The sequence below is a fragment of the Platichthys flesus genome, chromosome 15, assembly GCF_949316205.1.
Source record: "Platichthys flesus chromosome 15, fPlaFle2.1, whole genome shotgun sequence".
NCBI classification, from domain to species: Eukaryota; Metazoa; Chordata; class Actinopteri; order Pleuronectiformes; family Pleuronectidae; genus Platichthys; species Platichthys flesus.
Window position 1 is genome coordinate 1168809 of NC_084959.1, and position 26434 is coordinate 1195242.

Genomic DNA, 26434 nt, shown 5'->3' on the forward strand with positions numbered 1-26434 from the left:
TGCGTGACCCATTCTGACGGTTGAAACATGAATATCTACTCTTCTGTGGTCGTCTGTCATCGTCTCAGCACTTTAAGCCGATCTCAGAACCTTCTGTGAGGGAAGAAATCCCACAGCAGCTTCATGAAACATTCATCGGGTCTTTTTTGAATCGGCTGCTGCTGAACATTGGTGTTGAAGGTGTTTTGACAGTCGCTGCAGGAGGGGGGAGGTCACCTCAGCGGGGGGGGGGGGGGGGGCACGGATCTCCTCCCGGCCGTCTCCCTCGCGTCCCGGAGGAGAGTCGTGGTGGAGGCGTTGGATCTGATGGAGGCCTGTGGTTCAGAGAAGCTGCCTGACACTGAAGGGGCGGAGCTCTGGTGCCTCCCGCTGGTTTTTTACGTAGTTTTGGTTCATTTAGTTATTTTTATCATCTCAGGTTTGAGTCTCATCTCATTCTGTTCTTTCAGGAGTTTTATGGAGCTGAAGAGTTGGCGCTGGAGAGCGAGAGCCAGCAGGGGGCAGCAGAGTGACGCGATGCTCGACTCTAAAAGTAAAAACAGGCTGAAAAGCTCCAGTGTTCCTGTTCCTGTGACTTCAGCAGCTCAGACTTTCACATGTTTCAAACACACGATCCACGAACTTCACACAAACCCACTTGTTCTGACTTTAACCTTTGACCTGGAGTTCACCCCGGCTCCAGTCACGGTGTTAAAGCTCCGTGTGGAGCGAACAGACGAGTTATTAAAGACGCCTGCCGGCACTTTGCTGCTCCTGTTGTTTCTCATTTGCATAAATTATTCCTCTTTTTTAAAATCCTACGTTTTATCATCGTTTCCAAGATGTGATCTCAGAGATGAATCTGTGAGATATGTAAATAAGCTTCATGCACATTAGACATGTTAAGAGAAGGAGACGCCTCCATCACATCGTTAGGGTCGTTAACCCCCCCCCCAACAGTGCAGTCGGTGATAATCTGTTTGGTGACGGAGGAGAGAGAGAAACAGGAAACAGGTCGAGAGACAAACAAACAGTTTAATAAGGAGTTCACACTCAAACATTATAAGATTTTCAGAAAGTTGAAACTTAAATAAACATGTCAGGATTTAAGAAATGTGTGTTTAGATTTACATTAAGTTAAATAATCTGAAAGACGAAGGATTAAACCGACACACAGACGTTTTCTTTTTCGTTCAAGAGTTTAAACGTGAAATAAAACTTTAAGTGCTGCGAGGAATAAGACAAATGTACAAATACGGAGACGGGGGGGATTCTCCAAGAATAAATATCAATGTGTAAAACAGTCGGAGGAAGTTGTGTAGTCCCGAGAGGTAGATGTCGCTCGTCTGAGACGAACGGTTGTCGGTCGAAGTCCGAGGAACGTCTGTGAACGTCCTGTGAGTCTGTGGTCCTGCTCGTAGGTTTGATGCCATGGTCTGGTCGCTAGTCGTCTCTGAGGTCACCTTCTCTGCAGTTCAACCAGAACACCTCTAGAGGGCGCAGTGACCCAGGGAAGTGCAAAAATCCTTAAAATCCTTAAAATCCTCCCACGTCCTCGTCCTGACTTAAATCTTCGTTTCCCTGAAGTGTCCTCGGAACGAGTCTCTGAGGGCGAGGAGCTCCGTGGCCAGGAGGTGTCCACTCACTCGGCTGTGCCACTCGTTAGAGCGCCCCCTGGAGGACGAAACAAGACAAACACTCAAGGTTAGAGGAAGGGGTGCGATGAAGACGATCGAACACGTGAAGAAGACGTGAGGGTGAAGGTCGTTTATAAGATATCAACAAATATTGTGCTTAAATACAGTTTGAGGTAAAACTTCATCTTCATATCTCTGTTTTTAAAACGCTGCAGTGAGAGAAGTAGAAACTTTAACGTTCACGTGGGCGGAGCTCCGACATTTGTTTTCTCGTGCTACGACACTTTGTTTACACACAATGGACTCGATCTTCTGCTGTGACTCTGAACAAGAAGGATCCTGAAGGAGTTGAGTTCTGATCTGAAGCTTCATGAGCTTCTTCTCTGTTTCATCTGATCGGCTTGGTTCTGGTTTCACATTGGGATTGAGGGAGCGCTCCATTCGTCCACACTCACCTGGTGTCGGTCCGACAGAGGTGCGTCAGCCGGGTCTTTGTGGCTCCTGTCGGCTCCAGCAGGTAGAGGCAGGAGTGGACGTGAGCTCGAATCCCCTGCAGCTGCACCTCCGGGTGCTCGGTGGACACAGAGGACAGGTACAGAGGCCCGGAGGACGGGTCGGCCTGCCACGTCCTGGAGAGGAAGACACAGATGATGAAGATATAGGACCAGTAGAGCTCAGCAGCTTCCCACCATGTGGATCCTGGTTCTCGTCTTGTTACCTGAGCAGCAGATGCTCCTGAGGCGGCCGGGAGACCAGGCCCTGTCCCTGGAGGACGTAGTGGTAGACTTCAGTGTCTTTGGACGTCGAGTGGACGACGGAGGACTGAAGCAGGTTTCCCTCCCACAGCTCCTGCTCCCTCAGCAGACGGTGGAGCAGCTCCTTCTGAGGAGCCTCCACCTCCACGGAGCCTCGCCACATCCACAGAGGACAGCCGTCGTCCACCTGAGGAGGACACACAGAGACAAGAGGCCATTTTAAAACTGAAACGTCTCTTCAACATCACAAGCTTGTCTCGTTTCATTTCTACTCAAACATCTCCCTCCTTCTTTACCTTCTTGAAGGAGAGCTCCACCTGCTCCGGAGCTGCGTGGCTCTCCCAGCCTGGGCTCCTCTCCCCGGCCTCCTCCAGGAGGTGCTGGGTGATGTGCTGCCGCTGGGTGCTCCTCTCCTCCTCAGACGGGACGTCCTCTGTGGCAGCACTTTGACACCGACTGGGCCAGAACTCTGGAATCTGCAGAAGGTCCAAGTTATTTATTGAGTCTCTGGATGAATCAGGGATTTGAAAGCAGGTTGTTGGTGTTCGGACCTGGAGGAGTCTCTGGGCCTCGGTGATCATGTCGGCCAGGGCCTGCGTGGCCGCCAGGTTCTCGCTCAGGTCTCGCTGGTCAGGGCGACCGAGGCTGAACTTCCTGTGACTCGACCTGCGGCGACAACAAACAGCTGATCGGACGACAGGAAGAGAAACAGGCCGAGAGACGAAGGTGGTTTTCTACAGAGACTCATCAGGTCTTCACTCGGCTCACCTGGCTGCGTCTCTGTTCACCGTGTTCAGGTGGAAGAGCGACGGCGCCAGGCAGACGGCGATGTTGGTCGGAGTCATCTGGTTCTCGTCCACGCTCGCCACCACGTCCCGCAGGAAGAGGAGCAGCGTCATCAGTGCCTCCCTGTTCTCGTCAGGAAGCAGCAACATGGCCGCCTGCGCCGCCAGCAGCTGCTGGTCTTTGGGGAAATCTGCAGGAAGCGTGGAAACGACTTTAACCCCTTGTTGACGAATGTCGCAAATTTGCCTCAAACCCCATTCTGGTCTTAATGCCGCCGATGTGACGATTGTGCCTGATGGTGCAAATACTACACATACCAAGGAAGGTAGTGGAGGCACTCTGCCGCCATCTAGTGGTCGGAGTGGGAAATACATACTAGCCCCTTGGGACTGTGCAGCAAAGTTATTTTGAGGTATTAAGCTGTATTTGAAATACTGTGATGATGGAACAGCAATGAATTATAGAAACATATGTTGTTATTTAATTTCAATCAAAGGCAGCATCAATATAATAATCTACATACGAGACTGGAAAATTTGTTAAATTAAGGCTATGCTTACTGTCGCTAATTTGCCTCATACCTTAATTTTATATCTACTGTATATGCTATATTGAAATTAACCATCTCCACTTAATTTAGCATCTGTATGACAGCCAAAAACACAAACAATAATTTCTTTATATAATTGGAAATTAATTCAGGCAATAAGGGGTTAAGAATCAAATGTTTGAATCAAAGTCGTCATTTGATGAAGTTAGAAGTTGAGAGTTGTCTCCTCAGCTCACATTGGTAGATGTGGAGGAAGGACTCGCACAGCTTGCTGGTGAAGATCGGTTCAGGCAGGTCTCGGAAATACTGCTTCACCATGTCGGCCACGTCGAAGGCGGACTGACCATCGTAGGAGACGCCGTCAGGGTTCGATTCCACCAGCTCGCGGAGGAACTGGATACGAGACTTCACCCCCGACTTCCGGAACAGACCGACCTGAGGGAATCAGGGTGATGATCAGCTGCAGTCTGTATCTGAATGTTTGTGTATTTATCTCCAATCCAACATCTTGATTCTACAGCGTCCTGTGGGAGCTGCTACCTGGTCCAGACACTTGCTCCTCAGGTGGACCAGCGCTCTGAGGATACTGGGAGGAAGCGTCTGCCCAGTCTGCTGCACGCTGAGGAGCAGAGGAACCCCGAACACCCGCCGACCTTTCACCTCCAACGCCTTGGTCTTCCTCGGCGGTTTGGGAACGGTCCTGCAGGGGGCGACAGAAACATTAGGACCCAGAAGTTCTGAAATGATGAATCCTCACAAACGATTTTGAAAACATTTAATAATTTGTGTTGTGTAGAAAACCACTTGGCAGCTGTTGGAGCCGTTTCCTTTTGAAAGAAGCCAAATACAGATTCTTTGGAACAGGTCTGATTATATAAATAAATCCCAGATGATCTGTGAACATTCAAATCAGCTCAGCAGCAAAAACACAGAGAAACTCTGGACGGAGAACAAAGAGATTGAAGAAGTGACATCAGAACTTCTGATCTTCTGTTGGATTCACGGTTCTGAACAGAGAAGTGTTGTTGACTTCCTGTTTGAGACGTGTCCCTTTTACTTTGATTAGATCTATTCTGAAACTGAATCAACTGAACGTGTGGAAACGTGTTGAAGTAAAAGTCTCAGTAAATTAAATATCAAATAAAAACATAAACCTCGAAGATAATTTTGCTCGATGGTGCAGGAGACTTATTCTGAAAACTCTGATCTCATTTTATGCCATTTGAATTATAGTTTTATTAGTTTTTCAGACATTTTATACCTTTTGATTTATGAATTTTTACATTTTTATGACTTTTTTATGATAAGTCTCTTATAAAATTGTTACGATACCTTTATAACCGTTAAATTATATTATTGTGTTTGTTTAAAACCAGGCAGGTGTGAACGAGCTCCTGCTCCAGTTTCCAGTTGGTCAGAGACAAATGCAATTTGATTGATTGACTGACTGATTGATTGATTGGTTGGTTGGTTGGTTGATTGGTTGATTGATTGATTGGTTGATTGATTGGTTGATTGGTTGATTGATTGATTGGTTGATTTATTGATTGACTGGTTGATTGGTTGATTGATTGACTGACTGACTGACTGACTGACTGACTGACTGGTTGATTGGTTGATTGACTGACTGACTGACTGACTGACTGATTGATTGATTGATTGATTGATTTATTGATTGACTAGTTGATTGGTTGATTGACTGACTGACTGACTGACTGACTGACTGACTGACTGATTGACTGACTGACTGACTGGTTCATTGGTTGATTGACTGACTGACTGACTGATTGATTGATTGATTGATTGTCATGATTGGGTTTGAGGTGAAGAGTTCAGTCTGTGAGAAGAAAGCACCTGGACTCAGCTCTCAGTTTATTTCTCCTGATGCCGTGTTTTTAACCCCCCCCCCCCCCCCCCCCCCCCCCTCCTCTCAGAACATCCTGGTCTCGTCTCACCAGTTCCAGCCCTGTTTGCTGGACGGGGAGTATTTGTCCATCAGAGCGGTGAGCTTGAGCAGCGAGTGCTTCTGCAGTTGGAGGAACTGGGAGACGGACTGGTTCTCCACCCCCGGGCTGGAGGTCAGCGAGGGCATCAGACTCTGCTCGCTGGACCAGTGCAGCCGCCGACTCACTCTGCTGGACACAAACACACAAACACACAAACACACACATGAAGGTGATGACTTCTTTCCTCTTTTAACTGCTTTATTCCTTCTGCGGTTCCTCACCTGCTCCTCGGTGGTGAGGATCTCGTCTCTCGATCTTCTCCGTTCACCAGAACCTTCTCACATCTCTGCACATCTTCCTCCTCCTCCTCCTCCTCCTCTGGATGCTTCACCTCCAGGTCGATGTGGTTCTGGAAAGACGGGCAGGGGGAGGCGGCTGAGGAGGAGTGGACAGGTGAGTCCTGGGTGTGAGAAGAGGAAGACGACGAAGAAGAGGAAGAACAGGAGGAGGATGAAGAGGAGGAGGAGGAGGAGGAGGAGCCTCTCTGAAAGTCGTCCTCTGATAGATCTTCCGACCACGAGGAGACGAGTTGTTGGAGCTCGTTGATTCGCTCTAAAACGCTGTCCAGAGCCGAGAAGACGTCTTCGCCCGCCAACAGACGAGTCACCTGAGAGACGAGGATGAAGAGGAGGAAGAGGATGAAGAGGACGCAGAGGACAAAGTGACTTAAAATAACATCTCTCATTAAAACCTGAAGAAACTTGAAGGAGACAAGTGTCTCAGTGTTTCTTTCTTCTGGTGTGTTTTTTGAAAGTAAATAAATAAAAGTTCTGACACGTCCCAAACAAAATGTTAGAAACACAAGTTTTCTGAGCGTTGATCCACAAAAACACAAATGATCAACCTGAAGGAGAAAATGTCTCCTTCAAAAAACACAGTGTCCCTCATAGTTTGAGGAAACTTTTCAGATCTGACTTTAAATTCATTTTTTTACAATAACGTCTTTTTATTCTTTGACTAGTATTGTGTTATGTTTAATGTCAGTTTTCATTTCAGGGGATTTGATCCTTTTGTTTGAGTAGAAATGGACTCGAGCCAACAACTAGTGGACTGGTTTGATTCTCGTTAGTTGAACACAGAACTGAAGTCGGACTGAAGACGTCAGAGTTTCACAGCAGTCGTTTGTGTCTCTGGCCTCTTCTGTCTTTAACGTCGTCTCAGGAACAAAGAGAATTTAGGAACATGAAGAATTCGCCCTTGAGGCTGCCCCCCCCCCCCCCCCCTGACGAGCAGACGACCATCAGCAGAGGTCGACGGCAAAACACTGAGGAGATGAATTTCAGATTCCCTGTGATTTAATATGAAACATCACAAACACATGAACGACTCCTGTTCGTCCTTTTTATCGTCCTCATCGACTATGACAGAGAAAAGTAATAGAGGTTTTAAAACTTTACAGTTTAACCATAAATAACCATAAATAAAAACAAAACATGAATAATTATAAAGAACTTGAATAAGGAAAATAAAGTTTATATCTCAGCACACGTTTAATCGACCATGTGATAAATCGTTCAAGCTCTAACATTTGACTGGATAATTCTAAAATATTAGAAAAATAAACCTATTCTCTCTGTAAAACATCAAATATGAAAAATAGAGTAAGAAATAGTATCAGTGCTCACGTCCGACTCTCCGCCCCGTTCTACGTCCCTGTTGCTCCCCCCGCCCGGCGCCACCTGCTGGTCGTCTGGCACGTTGTCGTAGACGCTCAGCCGGTGGTCCAGCATGGCGAGAGGGCTGGGGGCCCCGGGGGCCCCGGGGACAGAGGAGGGGTCCCGGGGGCCGCTGGCCAGCGAGGACGTGCCGTGGCGGTTGATGTTTCGCGGCCGGTAGCCGTGGAAGCTGCCGGTCCTCCAGTTGACGGAGGTGTGGTCGATGGCGGGGGAGGAGGAGGAGGCGTGTTTGTGTGCGAGGGAGGTGGGGAAGGTCCCGGGTTTGTGTCCGTCAGGCATCTGGAAGATCAGACTGTCATGGCCGCCGCCGGTGTTCCTCTGGTTCCTGAAGCTCTGACAGAGGAAGGAAGGTTTGACTTAATATCTGAAATATTAAGAATATTACTGTTAAAGTAATAAAGGAGCTTTTAGAGTCACACGAGTTAAATGTGGTTTAATTAACGCTCGTCAGCTGCAGTGACCTTTAACAATGACCTTGTAAAAGTGAGTAATTCTCCTTTTCTTTGGTTTGAGCTTTTACAGAATCTTTTACAGAATCAAAAAGCTACAGAGAGAAGAGAAATCAATCTTTAAAACTCAGAGGAGTCTTGTGAAGTTTCCTCTGGTTTGTGTTTAAGGAACGTTAAAGTTTTAAAGTCTAAAACTTTAGTCGCTAACGATTGTTTGTAAAATATTTGTTTCTTCACAGAACCAGTTTTTATTCATCAAATCAAACTGAATCCTGTAAAAATCTTCATTTAAAACTTTTAGTATTTTGTCTTTGACCTTTGACCCTGTTGACCTTGTTGACCTTCTGTACTGACCTCTGTCCCCGTGAGGTTCTGGTCACTCCAGGTGGTCCCGGCACCGCTGTTGGAGCGTTTGCAGTTGCTCCGGACCCGGGTGACGGGGCTGGGGGTGCTGACGGTGCTGCTGCTCTCTGATTGGCTGCTGCTGCTGGTGTGAGGAGACGAGGACGACGCCCGGCTGTCGGGTCGAACCTGCAGCCTGAGGCGAGCGAGGAGAAGTAAAGTTAGAGGACGACTGGATATCGATATTTAGTTAAAGGTCCCGTCCTCACCTGGTGCAGTGAAGCCCCTCCCCCCTCGGCTCCTCCCCCCTCTTCTGGTCTAGGATTGGTCCACTGATAACGAGCCGAGTCCGACCTCCACTGTCGCTTCCCCCGCCGTCACCAGCAGGGGGCAGCGGTGCGGTGGTCCCGCCCCTCGGCCTCAGCTTCTCCATCTTCCTCAGCAGACTGGTGCTCGTCTTCCTCGGCGGTTTGTCTGAGCGGCCGGCGTCCGTCTCCAGACTCACGCTGGACGATCCTCCGCTCGGGGACGGGGGTCCACTGAACGACGTGTCCAGGGACGGCGTCTTGTTGCTGGACGAGCAGGGGGAGGAGCTCCTGCTGGTCTCCTGGTCGTCCGTAGAGCAGACGTCCCTCGGGGACACGTCTCGGGGTCGAGTCGGGGCGTCGGTCAAACGGAGGACGTCCACAGACGAGTGGAGACGTCTCCAGCGGCGTGTCCGTCTGTCGTACGTCCAGTTCGGGCTGATGGCGCAAAAATCCTCCTCCTCAGGGTCGACTCCCTGGAAGAAGAAGAAGAAGAAGAAGAAGAAGAGAGAGAGACGAGGATTTCAGAAAAGTGTTCACGTTTTAGAAAATAAAAGATTTAATATTTTCATAAAATATATATTTTTAAATACTTGAGACAAAAAGATTTAAAACTTCCTGAATCAAACTGAATTATTTCATTTCATTCAGTTTAGCTTAAAATGCTTTATTTTAGTGTTAATAAATACTATAGTTAATAATATTTAATATTCATATTTAGTCACTTTGTGTTTCTTGAGCATATGAAATTAATTAATAGATAAAAAATAATCTAATTAATATTTTAATGACGTAAATCTCAAAGCTTTTATGTGTCTCAAAGATAATTTCATCTTTAAACGATATCTTTGGAAATCAGCTGATGTTGTACGAGCAGTCCCCCCCCCCCCCCCCCCCCCCGCTGCTCTGACAGCTTCCTGCTGTGATCCACTTCCTGTTCCTCTCTGAACACTCACCCTGTGTTTGGATCTGCGCGGCTCCAGCCTCATCTCCACACACTTGTTCAAAGTGTTTAATCTCCTGCAAGAGGAAGAGGAGGAGGAGACGTGACGAAGGTCAATGAGAGTGGAACAGTTTATTCATCATCAGACTCTTCATCATTTAAATCCAACGTGCAAATCAAGAGTTCTACAAAAATGTGATTCAGGATGAATTGAAACTTTTATGATTTCTGGGCGAGCATCACTTCCCTGTCAAACCTGACCACTGCCATGAGGCCCTCGAGCAAGGCACCAGAGTTCAGTGTGTAGTTTGAAGCTGAGCAGGATGTTTTTGTAAAGAACTGAAACTAATCTGGTTAATTTATTACCATTATATATTTTCTCACCACTTACACAGTTCCAAGTGGGACATTTTTCAAATAATATTTTATCAGAATTTCCAACATTTTCACTTGAGATAATCCTGGTGAGAACTTTGACCACCAGAGGGCGCAAGAACACGATGTTCAACACGTTTCAGTTACTAGAGCTGGACGACATGACGCCTCCCAAACGTAAAGTCAAATCCGCTTGATCGCCCCCTGGTGGCTGGACGCAGCAAAGGTAATAAACCTAAAGTCGTTTAGTCGTGCTCTCATGCTGCATCGCCCCCTGCTGGACATGTGCTGCAGATACAACTCTATTCTATAACCACGCACAGTGTTACTTATATTATATATGTACTCACTCTAATGTGATTCAACACAACAACAGGACAAACGGAGGCCTCACAGTTGAATCCCAACGTTTGTTATGGAGGCGGGGCTTGTTACCTGCAGAGCGAATCCAGAGCGTCCTCGTCCAGGAAGCGGTGATCCCTCCTCGCCCACTCCATGTCGACGGGGAACCTTCCGTCTGACACACAAACAAACAACACAATAAGTCGCAGCCTGACACGTTGTGTGGTTTGAATCTGCATCTTCACATCGACCGCCTCGTGTTTACCTTTGAATAATTGCACATACTGAGGGAAGCCGGCCGCTCGCAGCCAATCACAGGCCTCCCTGGCTTCAATCTCTGCAAACAGCGAGGAGGGAAAACAGCGTTAGATTCAAACACAATCATTTCATGCTCCGCCCGCTTCAAGAGGGCAAATATTTACACTCATCAGGCGTCTGTTTGTGAAGTTAAATTACATTTGCATCTGGGCACATGAAGAAAACAGCGAGGAGTAAAAACCAGAGGCACAAACAGGTTATTAATTATCTGAGCCTCTTGGAGGAGGCCGTTTTAATTAGTGCTAATTGGCTGAGAGCGAGGAAGAGGAGGTGTTTGCCTCCTCTTCATCTCCTCTGCATTCCTTCACTCTCTGAGCTCGTTGCTGTAGAAACTAGTGAAGCCGACAGAGACTGATTCAGGTTCAGTTCAGATCTGAGCAGATGGAGACAAAGAGAAAATAAACTGATTCAGGTTCAGTTCAGATCTGAGCAGATGGAGACAAAGAGAAAATAAACTGATTCAGGTTCAGTTCAGATCTGAGCAGATGGAGACAAAGAGAAAATAAACTGATTCAGGTTCAGTTCAGATCTGAGCTGATGGAGAAAATAAACTGGTTCAGATTCTCAGAGTCATCCTCTCGTACGGATCCAGAGCAGCTTGATGATTCCTGTGACTCCTCCTCTGGTTTGAACTCTTTTTAGAAAGTGCAGCTGTAATCTCAGCCGCCCTGAAGTGATGCAGCTCAACTCACAGACCCCCCCCCCCCCCCCCCCCCACACACACACACAGATAACTCTTTTATTAATATTCTTCTGTTTCCCTGCGGAGTTCAGGACATTAACCTCAAACATTTTCAACAGAAGCTCGGAGCCGCTGGATGTTAAACTTTTTAAAGTGGAAAAGTCGTTTAAGTGACGGCAGCTCTTTAACTCGGCCCTGGAGGTCGGGGGGGGGGGGGGGGGGGGGGGAGTTGTGATGTCAGCAGAGCAGAAGCGTCGCAGGCTTTGACTCTGGGAGATCTACACGTCCACGGATTTACACAACCTCTCCCGCCGCTCGGAAATCACACTTGATCCTTCTTCTATCTCAAATGTCACATCGACAGCGTGACGCCGGGGAACCAGCTCAGCGTCCGGAGGTCAAACCTGAAGGTCGAACCTGAAGGTCGAACCTGAAGGTCGTTTGAAGGCTCAGGTTCTTCATCTCTTTACTTTTCCTCAGTTCCTCTTTATTTCTTTCCCTTCTGTCATTTTGAAGTTTGTTATATTCTCAGAATCTCAGTGTTTATGTATCTGGTTCCTCTGCCTCGTGTCACGCTGCTCTCCTGACCCCAAACGAGAAGTGATGCAAACTCACCACTCTCTCACTAATTCCTAAACACTGAACCATTATTAGTGATTATTATTAACATGAGTGAGGACCCATCGTGCTCTATTGATAAATATAAACTGAGATCACAGCTATGGGACCAATCAAATCGCAGATCACTGCTCTAACCACAGAGGGAAACGTTAAAGGAAGGTTGATGGTTTCCTCCTCATTCACTACACCTCGCTGGAGGACGTTTGTTCTGCCTCAACCAGGAGGTCCTGTTGGTTGTTGATCACATAATAATCATGAAAATGTGACGTTGACTAATGAACTGATCGACTGATTAACTGACCCCAGAGCAGCTGAATACTAAACTGGTGATTAATTAGTTAAACCAAACTGGATAAGATGAAGGAAGAAGGTCCTGCTTCAGTTTGAAACGCAGCTTCCAGGTCAGTGACTCGTTTCTCTGTGACGGGTTCGAGGAGCCGCGACCACATAACCACACACGTATTCTGCTCTCTGAGAAACCAGAGGATGAACGTGGAGAACGAACCCAACACCATCCTCCTCATTACCTCACGAGTCACGAGTCCAGTGAGGAGCGAGACGCTCGGAGCAGAAACAACAATGAACCCGACACTCAGGCTGGATGTTTGCTCTCTGACGTCCAGCTCCACTTCCAGGGGCTCGGCGTTACGTGAGCGATGGTATCAGCTCGACTCCCGGGTCCGACTGGGTTCGCTTCCCTTTCCACACCACTCCGTCCCTGAGGAAGTTGTGACTGGTTCCCTCCGGGCGCCGATAAGAGATCTGGACGCCTGATTGAGCCGCTCCGCCCTGATGTCGGCAGGAAGCCTGGACAGCGTGAGCCCGAGACTAACCGGGGCCTGTGAGGTTACGTGCTCGCTGGACCGTTGTGTGTTTGTGTGTTTGTGTGTTTGTGTACTTGTGTACTTGTGTTTGTCTGGACTCTGAGCTCTGAGCTGGAGAATCCCTGCTCATCTGGAATTAGGATCTTCTAGTATTAAAGATTCTTTTGAGGGAATCACATGAAATTACATTAAAACAAATGTCTGGACATGTCTTGAAAATATTGAGTTGATGGTCAGAGTTTGGAATCATCATGATCAGTTCTCAACCTGAAGGCTCGTGGGCAGCTGTCATGTCCTATGAGACAAATTGTGATTTGTGAATATTGGTAAGAAGTTATTAGTAAAGTATTGAAGAGTGATATTTGTCTCATAACTGCAGAACTGCTCATCCATTCAAATCACAGGCTCGGATCTGTCATCTTTCCTGGGAGCTTTTCTGCAGTTACAGGGAAAATAGACGTCACTCTTCCTGTTTCATCACAGAGGAAACTTCTTCCACTCACAGTGTACGGTCCTGATTATCTGATCCAGGGTCAGCTCAACAGCAGAACGGTCCCTGTGGGCTAGAGAGCGTCAGACTGAGTGAGGGAGTGTGGACCAGTGAGGAAGCTCCTCGCTCACACACATGTTTTATCCATGTGATGTGTTTTATCCGTGTGTTTGAGTTACAGTCTGACCCTGTGAGCCGTGTCCGTCTCACCAAATCTGCCAAAGCCGCTCACACTCACTCAGCCATATGTCTGAGAAGCCTTATTCCTCCAATTTCCAATATTTAACTTGTGTCTGCAGGCTTTCACGCACGGTCACGCCTCACCACACTGCTGTGTCGCTGATGAGGGGGAAAGTGCAGCCTCCGCTCTGCTCGCTGCTCTCAGCGTCTCGCAGGACGCCGGGGGTGTGGCTGAAGATCAGAGGGATGTCAGCTGTCAGCCCGGAGAGCGACGCCTCCCTCCTCCCGTCTCCCTGCTTCTCTGGAAGACCTCCTCCGTCAGCCCAGTCAGGGAAGGTTAAGATGTCTGCGGTCACGAAGGGCCAGAGGGAGGGGAGGTCTGAAGTGAAGCTGAACGTGTGGGAGTTAAACAAATTCCCCTCTGTCGATGAAAAGCTCAGAGACGGATCCTAAAAGTGGAATCAGAGCCCCGACAGGGAAGTGCCATCACTCATCTCTCCATCTTCACAGTCACTGAGAGATTCCCCAAGGTCATATCACTACACATCTCAAGGTCATACAACCATCATGTTTACAAGGTTTCTGATGATATCCAGTATAATATATAATAATAATACAGGAATCTTCTATACATATAATCTCCCTTAATAAACTCATACAAATAACAAATTAAAACTCAGATCATCTCGATGTCTGGTTCTCATTCAAAGTTCATGGAAACCAATACTTCATTATGCAACAGCAGCCGGGGCAGGAGAACGTGTTCGGGCAAATTCAGATGTGACCAATTATTGAATCAACCTCCTCCACCCTTTATTACTCAGTCAGGAGGAAAAGTAATTACATTATTAATCTTAACAGAGGAAACCTGTATTAACCTCCTGGTGCCTCGACAACAAACTGCTCTGATACAGCCACCGAACAATATGAAGTGAGAACGGGGCCGAGAAGCAACGGCAGCCCCGTTCTCACTTCATATTGTTCGGTGGCAGCTGCAAAGAAGCTAAGGCTTCATTTCTGCTGCAGAATGAACAGAGACTTGTTTAAGCAACGAGTCAAACAGCAGCAAGAAAACCCACATGAAGACTCGAGTGGCAGCGACAGCATCTGGAAATCAATCTCACAAACTCATAATCATAAAGATGATTCTCTGAGAAATCCGCCCTTTACTGCCGTGTTACAGAAACAGACTCCTGGATCTGACCCTTCTACAGATTCCTGCCAAATTTGCCAACAGTTCTTTCTTGGTTCAAGTCCCATCGTTGCACAAAGTATTCGTGGGAAGATGTCGGGTAGTTTTTGCAGAATCCTGCAGAAAAACATCAGACTGGGAATTAAACCTCCTTAATACAAATAATCCCAAAGGTCCAGTTTCAGCTCATGGTCGTGACGTCTGAGATCTGATCACAGAAATGGATGAAATCACAAATTTAAATGGAAACGGTGAAATGACAGATGACCTCACTTGTTAGAATGGTTCCAGTCTCTCTGGAGCTCACGGGTCCCTGAGTACAGTCTGGAGTTCAGCTCCCACACATCCCAGTAACAGAACGTGCTGCCGGGCAGAGAACCAGCTGTCACCGGGTCAAGTCCAACTGAATCCCACCCAGAGAAGTTTCTCTCTTTTACTTTCATCCACAGTGAAGTTTTCACGTCACCTGCCAACAGCTACTGAGAACTTCACCAGAACCTGTTCAATCCAGATTCAATCAGTGAGAGAACTTTCAGAGAAGACCCCGATCTGGTCCGAGTCCGCTGAGTCACCCTGAAACAGCCACTACTCAGAAAGCAGCACATGTTCTGAGATTGATGCTTGATCCTAGTTTCACACCTGGTTCGGTTCAGAGCTTCAGACTCTTCAGTTCAGTGTGAACCTGAACATCAGGTGTGGACGGTTCCTCAGAGCAGAAGAGGAGTTCTGGGTCTGGATCAAACTGAACCTGGTTCTGTTCCAGAGTGAAGACACTTTGTTAGTTTGGACTTTCTGACCAATCACAGGAAGTAGAGACATGATTGAACAGTAGAAGAAGAAGAAGAAGAAGAAGAAGAAGAAGAAGAAGAAGAAGAAGAAGCAGCTGCAGTCTTCACCTCCGATGATATAATGTTTGAACCACATGCATTTGTACAAGTGAGTACTGTAGAGTACTGTGGAGGACTATAATAATGTGGAGTACTGTGTAGTACTATGATGTACTGTGCCTGAAGGTGCTGATGCTGCCAGTTATACCATCATGATGTCACCACTGCAACCACGCTTCATTCATGTTCTCCATTCAAACAGAAAGACTACTACCCCCCCCCCCGACAACACGTCCATGTCAGACGCAGTATAAAAACCAATCAGAGTCAAGTATAGGTAGACTCCGCCCACGTAGGTTATGACCACAAATTAGACATTTTCTTAATATTTGATTAAGAAAACTTCAGTGAACAAACCCGGTGAGATTCTTCATTTTATTCTTCACATTTAAATTATTCAGGAAACGTTTTCTCACCTGAAGAAAGAATTAGAATGTGTGTTTAAAGTTTTCAGAGTAAATAATGAGCCACTTGTGAGTTTAGATAGAAACAACAGCAGCTCATTAACTGAGACGCAAACGAGTGTGTCACACTTAAAAATACACGGAAATATTCGTATTATTTATGAGACGTCACATATCAGAGTCTTTACACGTTTGTCTGGTTCCTACAAATATCTGTAAATTGTAGATGAAGTGAAACAACAAACACTTTCAACTTTCAAACCACTGACCCACTCACGTCAGGTTCACTTTTAGGTTTACACATTTCACAGTAGAGGAAGCACAGAGACCCCACGGCTGCATGAGCTGAGCAGGAAATGGACCACAATGCATTGCAGTTAAGGCGTGAATTCTCCATTTAGTGTCTCCAGGGGGGAAACCCACTGTTCTGAAGGTTTTCAAAAGACATCCGGGAAAATACGCAAAATCTAATAATCTATGTAGAAGAACAAAACACAAGTAGTTATCATAAAATAACTTTTTTAATAATGAAAAGTTTGACTTCAACCAACCATCTATTAACTACGTTGTTCTGTTCTGCTGTGAACTGAGTTACATCTGAGTAAAGTATTCAGTATATAACCGTGTTTTACTTCACGTACAGACAAGTACTTTGATGTTTTAGTCTCAAATATCTAAAAACTGAAGCATTTGCAGTTTTCTAAGCGTCTGATAGTTTTCTCCATTCGATCACATTTGAAAAGTCGCCCACACACATTCACAGTGAAACCTACGCTTCCTGCCACAGAGGAGCTTTTATTCAGAAGTGTTCTCGTGATGTTTTCAGGCCCACGGTCCTCGAACCATAAAGAACTCTCAGTGCTCGCTGATTCAAACTCTGAGTCCAACGCATCAGGAACATGGTTCACTCTGATCTGCTGATTCATATCTACACAAACATACGATGTTTAATATCTCATCGTGTGAAGAGTCAGACACACCAGAGGAAGCTTCTCGATGGAGACCAGGAAACAGATTCTTTCTCATCAGCTCTCAATCAGCTCCTCATTAATTAGAACTCGTTAAGCTAATTGACCAATCATCTCTGAGATGAATGTCATCAAAAAGCAAACAGGCAGAAATAGAAAGATCAGATTCTCATTATCTGAGTGTCGATCAGCGTCAGAATCTGTGAACACTCACTTTTGATCAACATGTTCCTGAAGAGTCGGTCCCAGAGGAAACTTTAACAGAGTCCCATGTTCCAGAGTTTCAGGTCTGAGGTAAAGATCCAGAAGGAAACCTCAGATATCCAGTGAGGTGGTGGAGCAGCCGGGTCCAGTTGTGCTGCTCATGCTGAGAGTCGCGTTAATGGAGTCATTGTTGAAAATTTCCCCTTCCAGCCGCCACTCCCCTTCCTCTGGCCCCGGCCACTCCATCGGGGGGGTGGGGGGGTCCTAAAAATAACCCCAGGGAAACACTTGAGCTGGACGAGGGAGAAATAACTGAATCAGTTCTGTGACGCGGTGAAAGTTCAGACCCGTGATATTTATGTGACGTTGTTCCACACGGGCTGAAGGTCACTGACAAGATGGATCCAGGAGAGAACGGCTCCTCACGAGGAACCACACTGACCACACAGTTCCACAGGCCATGACATGTATGAACAGTGTCTGTGTTCAGAGAGTCACAAGCTCCACGTCGCCTGGAGGAACTCTCAGGGTGAAAGTCGTGATTCAAATCAAAGTTCTCCTGCAGCACATCTCAGCCTCTGTGCTTCTCTGTTTCCTCCTGAAGCTCAGTTCATGCTCCACACTCAGGTCCTTGTGCACAGAGCCACGCTCCGGAGAGGAAGTCATTTCCTCTGGTGGTGGAGGCCAGAGTCTGCAAACAGGTTCTTCTGTGTGACCTCAAGGAACGAGCCCAGAGAATCTCAGAGGCTGGAAACTATGAGAGACTCGCTGTGACTGGTTTGAGTCAAAGCTCTGGTTCCTCCTGGAGGAACTGCTCTGCTGGTTTCTGCTTCTCCTTTTTCCAGGAGTGTGGTTTTATTTTTCAGAGACAAACAGAAGGAGTTTTTCAGAAACCATCGGTGAAATGGTGCGACTGGTTTTTCAGGACAAAGAAGCTCAAAGCTGCAGGACGCTGGAGACAGATCCATTCTGTCCGTCTTCTTCTTGGCAGTTCTCTGGTTGTGTGGTGATGTTTCCCTCAGCAGTGACACCTATCTGTGAGGAGAGAACTGCACTGAACCCATGACCAGTCATCCATCCATCGTCTCCTGCTCAGCCGGGCTGTAGAGGGAGCCGGTCAAGCACGGCATCTCAAACCCACTCAGGTTTTCCGGTTCTTCCCACTTGAGGCCTGATTGGATATGTAGTCCTTCCAGTGCTTAGTCCCCAGGAGGCCAAGTGACCATAGATCCTCACAAGACGCCTGAACCACCTCAGCTGTCTCCTCTGGAAGGAGCAGCAGTTCTGATCCAGGCTCCCTCTGGAGGTCCGGGCTCCTCACCCTGTCTCTGATGAGGAGACCAGACACCCGACCAAGCACAACCACGACATCAGTGTAATAAAGTGTGTCTCACATATCTGACCCGTGTCCCCTCCTTCCTCTCAGCCGGGTGGGGACGTGTGCTGGAGACCTTTCAGAGTCACAGGGTCCGTTTAGCTCGGAGCCAGGCTCGTGGTCAGATCGATATTCCTCGCTGAGGCCTCTTGCATCTCGGAGTCAGAGGCGCAGGAAATTAACAAGATGAACTTCTCTCCTCTCTGAGTGATGGCTTCCCTCCAGCTCCGATCTCTGACCTCCTCGTCCCTGTTTGTTGTCGGTGGCGAGAGGCTTTGAGAAAGAGCCACTTCAGATTCAATTAGCGACACATCGGAGTGCATGACTCAGCTCGAGGAGGATGAAGTCCTCGTCGTGCTCCGGTGGCCCGTGGTCTCCTCTCGGCTCGGGAAGAGGTAAACCATTAGCATTAATGACCTTCAATTTAAGGCGTAGGTGTTTGATTACGGCTTTTAAATGTGAATAACTCCCTCGGAGGAGAGGAGAGTGGTCGCTGCATTAATTCACAGGTGGAGGAGAGAGTGGGAACGTGTAAACAGCTAATGGAGGATTGAAGAGTCACAGATCAAGAGGAGGACGAGGAGAGAGAGAGAAAAGAGGTGAAGATGTGGTTTCTTCTCTTTCTGAGACTGATTGAAGTCAAACGAGTCGACAGGAGACGACACCACCTTCAGAAAACCATCAGGAGCCTCCACTTCACCAACACAGGATCAAGAAGAGTCATGAGTAATGGTTTCAAAACCACCTCGTGACCCATTGGTGACATAAAGATATGTATAAAGAAGCTTTAATAAAGAAATATCTGTGTCCTCTGCCTCTTTCTGCAGCAACAGAGAAACATGAACTGACTTTAAACCAACGACATTTGCTTTCCAGCCTGTTCTGATCTATTCATTCCTCTGATCAGGATCAGGATCAGGATCAGGATCAGGATCAGGATCAGGATCAGGATCAGGATTCGAGCTCCGGGACTGAAACCTCCGGCTCGCTCACACAGAGACGCTCTGCCTCGCCTGCGACTGACGGTTACACAACACTGTGTTTCCTCTTCCTGAGCAAGAGCCTCACAGGCGTCAGAGGAGGAAGAGTCCAACAATACTGCCAGCGGATGGGAGGCTTTGTGTGTGTGTGTGTGTGTGTGTGAGGGAGTCACACAGAGTATGTGTTGAGATGTGATGTGTTGTGTTTACTCTCACAAGTTTCAACCCACTGCATATTTACTGCCACTTGCGTGTGTGTTCGGGGGTGTGTATGTTATTGTGTTTATTTTGTGTGACGTGTGTGTGTATGTGTGTGTGTGTGTATGTGTGTGTGTGTGTGTGTGTGTGTGTCTGTGTGTGTGTGTGTGGTCTATTATGAGGCTCTGGGTCTGGTATTTCCGATGCAGCAGGACAGGAAGTGGCCGCTCTCTTGAACTATGTCCTCTGAACACGGTCCCTTCATGTGTTTGTGTGTTTGCTCACAGACTAAATCTCTTCTGCTTTGTTAACATCTTCATAAACATTGTTTCATTTTAAATCATCTTAAATCTAAAAACGAAAACATTAATAACAAAATGTTATAATTCTCCAGCCACTTTTTTCACAGATGTGCAACTATCGTCTGTCCCAATTCAAAGATGTGTCCAAAATGTGTCCTCGTCAAAACTCGATTCCTGTCACTCATGACGTGTCCTCGTCCTGTCAAGGACTCGCTACTGCCCCCATCTATAATGTGGGTATTGCATCTTGTGCACGTGGATGTGCGCAGCCTACGTAGAGAAACAGACGCAGGATATTATATTATATTATATTATATTATATTATATTATATTATATTATATTATATTATATTATATTATATTATATTATATTATATTATATTAATTCATAACAGTGTCCCTCCAGTTTTATTATAGCTGCCGTCTCTGAGAGGAAAGTTTCTGATATCGATCGTTAGTGAAATATTACAAACCTCAGCGCTGCGTCTTCCTGGGAAACAAACGTGTTTATTCTAATTCACAATCGTCCAAAAGGGCGAAACACAAACAGCTTCCACGTCTCATTCGGCTGTAAAACAGAACCAGCCTCAGAGTCGACCTGTGGAGTTCTGTTTGCTCGTCAGTGAAGAAGCTTGGAGTTCAACTCAGGGACGTGAAATGAGAAATCCAAACGGGTACAGATCTGTTTTCAGGTCCGTGAGATGAGAAGGTGAATTGATTTTCTCGGTGTCAGTTAAATCTGTTTCCCTTTTAGAAACAGGAAGAACAAACCAGTTAAATGTTCTTCTCTCCATCAGCTGGTTTTTTAAACAGCTCTCTCAGCTTTTAGTCTTTGTTTCCTGAGCGCGGCTGCGAGCGGAGGTGCCACTTTACCCAAACACCGGTGACATCGTGTCAGCCGCGCTTCTCTGTTCCCGCACAGGAAACGTTTTAAAGAAAGACGCGAGGAACATTTCACTATCACGAGGACATCGTGGAGCTGCTTCCAGAGGTCGGTGGTTCAGACGTGTGGAGCTTTTAAACACGTCATTAACTGTGTAGAATAAAAAGAGAAACAGCATGAGGGGAAATAAGCAAAGACACTTTTCATTTATCAGTAAAAACAAGATTCTGGCAAGAAACATTAACGTTTAAGCAGAATTAATAACAGTCAGTTGTTATTGTCATGAATTGCTTTTTGACTTAATACAGATATCTTCAATTAATTTCACATATATATATATAACATTCTGCTTAAGGAGCTGTAATTTCGTTGAAGATGAATGTTTGTGGCTCTTATGTTTGATTTTAATTAAATTAAATCATTATTATTTTGCTCATTAAAACATAATCTTCCGTTAATTATCAGAGGACGTTTCCAAACTGAGGCAGATCTTCACGTCCGCTCGGTTCTCAGTGCAGCCGGCGATCCATCAGAAAGAAAGATGGCTGACAGTATGGTAATGTCTGGGTTTAAGAATGGAAATGAGGATGAACTCCAGAAGAAGATAACAAGACGCAGGACGACAGCGATCCATCAAGCAAATCCCCAAACAGCCGTTTGTGCTTGTTATCAACAACAGAGCAGAGGAAGCTGAACGTTCGGAAACAAACTGAAAAACAGTCGCTGTCTTAGTTTCACCTTTTTCTGACAATTTGGAAAACTTCATTTGACTTGGACTTAATTCTCTGAGGCTGCCGGTGACACCCCCGCCTCAAACAGAGCGTTTCACAGTTCACGTTTCATATGTAAAGATATTTAGTTCTTCATGCATGAACCAAGTTTCTACAAAACCTCACTGAAGCGTCTGATCTGAAGAAATGTGCCCGTGGACAGAAGGTAACAGAGGAGCTCCACCGCCCTGCAGCCTGGATGAGTCAGCTATCAGCCACAGGCCGTCAGTGAGGGTGGACGACACGCCTCCTGCACAGACGTCTGTCAATCATCCGTCAATTTAAATAAAACTGAAGAGAAGAATCAAACCTCTTCACTCTCACTTCCACCGGAGCGTCTGGCTGCTGAGTCACAGCGACGCCCGGCCGCTCTATAAATAACGTGTTCTCTGTTGTTCTGCTCTGGGCGGTGGATGGAAACCCGGGGACGCTGCCAAGGGTCAGCCCCCCCCCCCCCCCCCCTCAGAGACGCTATTACCGGGCTTCACAGCGATTATTGTTCCGATGCTCCTCTGAACACTGAACACTGAGCGGCTGTGATGTCCGACATCCTCGTCTGACCGACGTCCACGAGGAGAGAGACGCTGATCCTGGATCTGCTGCGGCTCAGAAACACCAAGCTGACGTGGAAGGTGTGAAATGGTGCGATGAGGAAATGAAATGATTTACTGTTGCAGAGGAGCAACAAAGCTGATTATCATCTCTACTGTACTTTTAAAAATTGAATTAGGTGGTGAATTTAGGAGAAATTTAGATCCAGGCACTTTTCTAGAAAACACAATATGTCTATAACTAAATCCTGTTCACGCAAATGTACGACAAGGTGGCAACGGGCAAAATATTTATCGAACACAACGTTGTGATGTAATCTAGGTGACGTCATCTCTTTGATGTTTTTCTGCAGAGCCTCTGAAGGTGAGAGGACGAGATGTGAGCTGAGCTGCTGCTCCAAGAATAACCAGTTGCTGTTGTTCAGGTCGGAGACAGGAATAGAAACCTGAAGGTCACACTGGTCCCTGTCAGAGTCCCAGTGCTCCCATCAGGAAATCCCCCCCAACGCCAGCTTCAGCTTCTCCTTCAACTGGAACACTGTGTCCAACGCTAACCCTGAACGACCCCGAATGACCCCGAACGACCCTGAACGACCCTGAACGACCCTGAACGACCCTGAACGACCGCTAACGACCCTGAACGACCCTGAACGATCCTGATCAACCCTGAACGACCCTGAACGACCCTGAACGACCCTGAATGATCCTGAACGACCCTGAATGATCCTGAACGACCCTGAACGACCCTGAACGACCCTGAATGATCCTGAACGACCCTGAATGATCCTGAACGACCCTGAACGACCCTGAACGACCCTGAATGATCCTGAACGACCCTGAACGACCGCTAACGACCCTGAACGACCCTGAACGACCCTGAACGACCCTGAACGACCCCAAACGACCCTGAACGACCCTGAACGACCCTGAACGACCCTGAACGACCCTGAACGACCCTGAACGACCCTGAACGACCCCAAACGACCCTGAACGACCCTGAACGACCCCGAACGACCCTGAACGACCCTGAACGACCCTGAACGACCCTGAACGACCCTGAACGACCCTGAACGACCCTGGACGACCCTGCAGGATCCCGTCTGCTGTGGTCATCCTCAGGTTCACAGGAAGCGTTGAGCTTTCTGATTTTCTCTCCTTATTAACATTATTAACACATTCTTATTCCATGATGAATCTTCCTGCACGTGGACGTTTCTATAACGAGTCAAGTAAACTGACTGGAATTGAGCTGGTTACTGTTGTCATGCAGGAAAAACCCTCATGGAGCCAAATGGCCGACCTCTGGGATTTCCACTGTGGCTGTTTGTACAGGCATGTGTGTGTGTCTGTGTGTGTGTGTCTGTGTGTGTGTGTGTGTGTGTCATTCATTCTTCAAGTCATTATCTCAAAATAGAGTCTTTGTGGTGATTAAATTTCTATTTACGTTTCCTTTAGAGATGTGGTGAGAGTTAAACCTAATGTGAAAAAGCTCAATGACTCATTGAGATGAAACTCTCTGACTCCATGGAACCATGACTCACCTTTTCTTTTATTAATATATAAAGTCATTATCATTATGCAGCGTTAGACTCACTATGTTATTTTAAACTCTGGTATTCGGTGAGTTCCTCTTTCCTCAACTTCTCTGTAGCTGAGTTTAAATAACGTTCCTCGAAGCTGCAGGAGGAGAAAGTGACGTGGTGAAGAACCAGAGGAACGCCGAGGCCTCGTGTGTCCACGCCGGCTTCCACAGCTCGGAGTCCTCCTCAGTGTAGCGTGACTGGAGGAAGTCTCCGCCCAGAGCGCCGCGCTCCACCGGGCGACACCACCTTCTATAGACACGGCGCTCTGACCGCTCCATCCTGCCTCAGGAAATCCCTCCGTGATTAACCTTCCCTTCCTGTTCGTCTCTGAGGGACGCGACCGGCTGCTCTCCTGCCTGAACCGATCGGATCACCTGACCGGCCCGGCCTTCCTGCTGCTGTCTTCATTTAGTCCACCCCCCTCTGCTTTACTTTGAAGGAGCCGTAAGGGAGGGTCCGGAGCCGAGCAGCAGGAAGTCCAGGTCTGCAGAGCGTTGATAGAGTTCCCAGATCGATACCAGGGACTGAGCTGCTCCTGCTTCACCTCCTGGGATCTGTGGCACTGGAAACTCTACGTGCACGACTGATTCTCTCCAGGCGCTGGAGAAGCTGCTGGACTCTGAATGTTAAATGTTACATCAGTGGTTTAATTAAGATCAAATACAACTGTTTCTTGCTCTTGAAAGCAATCGATAAATAAAAAATAAACTGTTAATTTCCCAGATCGTTTCCAACAATAATAGAAAAAACATTTAATACATTTAAGATTAAATAGATTTTATTCATGTTGTGCTACAGAACATTTTTCTGCTCTTCACGTGTTAATATTAATATTTCTGTTTCCTTCCTTCTGTTATTTATTCTCCACCCGGGAGGTTGTCTGTGTTTATTTGTTTGTTTGTTAGCAGGTTTACTAAAAACACTACGGGACTAATTACCACGACACCTGGTGACCGGCTCCAGTTCGGGTCAGGCAGGACTTCATGGAGTTGAGCTGTGGATCTGGTTTGTAAACCTCAGACCTCAGGAAGGCGTCTGGAAGGATCTCAGTAACCTCGGCCATGTCAACCAAGTCCGAGCTGCTCTGAGGTCAGCTAGTCTCCTGAGGTCAGGGAGAGGATCATCATTAAACAGATCGTTTCTCCAATCAGCTGCTGGGCCTTGAAACAATCCATCCCTCCGTTCATCTCTCCTTCTCTCCCTCCCTCCTTAATTTATTCGTCCCTCTCTATCTTTTTCTGCCTCTAAAACTTAATTCCATTTCTTATTCAACTTCCAATTACTGTGGCGGGGCCGACCTCTCTGCCGCCGTCTCCTCCCAGGACCGATAAACTCTCGATGGGAACAATGACTGATAACTCTGGAACAAGATGAAATTAGTCCTCCCTATCACCGCTGATTCAGAATCCGCCTGCGATGTGATAACATGGAGCCGCATTCAAGCTGCTGCTGTTTAATACACACTTTCTTCAGTTGCACTAAATTTCTTGCAGTCTGGTGCTCGGGGCGTTAATGGAAGGAGTGTGTGTGTGTGTGGGGGGGGGGGGGGGGGGGGTGAAGGTCGGACTTGGCCGTGGGCCCAGGACCAGACTTTGCTTCTGGGCTTTCTGAGCACTTTGAGGTGACCTGGATATGAAAGTGGTGGACAGCTCCAAGCCCTGAATCCATCTCTTCATCTCCCTCCTTCGGTTTCTCCTTGAGTTTCACTTTTCTCTCTCTTTCGACCGTCCCGTCTGTCCGCCTCTCTTCTCCATCTTCATGGTTCCATCTCCATCTCCTGTTAAACAACAGAGGTGGTGTTTGATGCCTCTGGGGGAGGACAGATGTTGAAGTAGAGTTTTGGAGTGAAACAGCAGAATCCACCTTCTGGGAAGAACTAGATCAAATGTCCCTCAGGTTCAGGAAACTTGAAACAAAGTCGTCCTGTCGTCTGAGAACAAGAGGGAGGAGCTGAACCTGGTGCTGACACCAGGTTCAGCTCCTCCCTCTTGGACAACCTCTGGAGAAATATTACAATGTTGAGACTGAAGTTTTCAGACATGAACTCTGGTTATATACTCTGGAGTCTGTATCATCTGGATCTTCCTGTTTACTGTAAACAGGCTGGTTCCCAGTCTGCCGCTCTGTGACTGAACCTGTCGCTCATGTTGTCCAGAGGTGCACGGTGGAGTGTTGCTTCAGACGTCTCTGCTCTTACACCTCTGGTCTTTGTTCTGAGGGCCGAGCTCAGAGTTCCTCTCTCGCACACTGAGCTGTGAAACGTCTCTTTGCACGGTGGTGGAACTGGAATATGAATCACAGTGAACATAATGAGCTGCAGTGGGAGCGATGGGAGCAGGAGAACTGGAGGTCCGGCTCACAGGAGCAGTAAAGCACATTCATTTTTATCTTAATTGCCACGGTGCGTCAGTAGCTGAGCTTCACGGCTCTAATCCCTCTGACATTTGCCCTCAATGCCAGACTTAATAACACGGAGCCTCGCAGGCTGCTGATGGATCAATGCAGTTTATCAGACCTTCAGAAGTTCAGGTTCCTCAACAGGACGGGATAACAGCTGGAGAGTAAACATCTCTCGGGTAAACAAAGCTCGGATTTCTGTAACATGAACCTTGAAACTACTCAGTCATTCAGGATGGAGCTGAAATTTGATTATTTTAGTTTTTTATCTGCAAGTCGATAGTGGAGTGGATCCATGGTATCAAGGCTCCGCCCATACACGCTCTTGAACAGTCATGATTCAGTCTCAGCTGTCAATCATAACGTCTCAGCCAGTTTCATACCATCTCATCAGAAACATGAACAGTTGAACGTCAGTGTGATAAGAACGAACTAAAATCACAGAAACCATCTTCGACAAACATTTATTTAACGTCTACT

The 26434-nt window shown here is 47.0% G+C and overlaps 1 protein-coding gene across 2 annotated transcripts; it reads right to left on the reverse strand.

The window, feature by feature from the left end:
- Positions 1-994: 994 nt before the first annotated feature.
- On the reverse strand, positions 995-17085 carry si:dkeyp-23e4.3 (rho GTPase-activating protein 7). 2 transcript variants are annotated; one of them, XM_062406644.1, is made up of 17 exons: positions 16926-17085; positions 10411-10482; positions 10239-10320; positions 9442-9505; positions 8450-8961; positions 8193-8376; positions 7339-7722; positions 5935-6320; positions 5663-5839; positions 4248-4407; positions 3944-4142; positions 3140-3347; positions 2923-3037; positions 2668-2847; positions 2335-2558; positions 2072-2245; positions 995-1653 (listed from the first exon to the last, which is right to left on the reverse strand). In XM_062406644.1, the coding sequence occupies exons 1-17, from the start codon at positions 16936-16938 to the stop codon at positions 1545-1547; spliced, it is 3243 nt and encodes a 1080-aa protein (XP_062262628.1). In that variant the 5' UTR covers positions 16939-17085; the 3' UTR covers positions 995-1544. The 2 variants fall into 2 exon arrangements, with proteins under 2 accessions (XP_062262628.1, XP_062262627.1); XM_062406643.1 differs by having other exon boundaries at positions 5663-5842.
- Positions 17086-26434: the final 9349 nt, after the last annotated feature.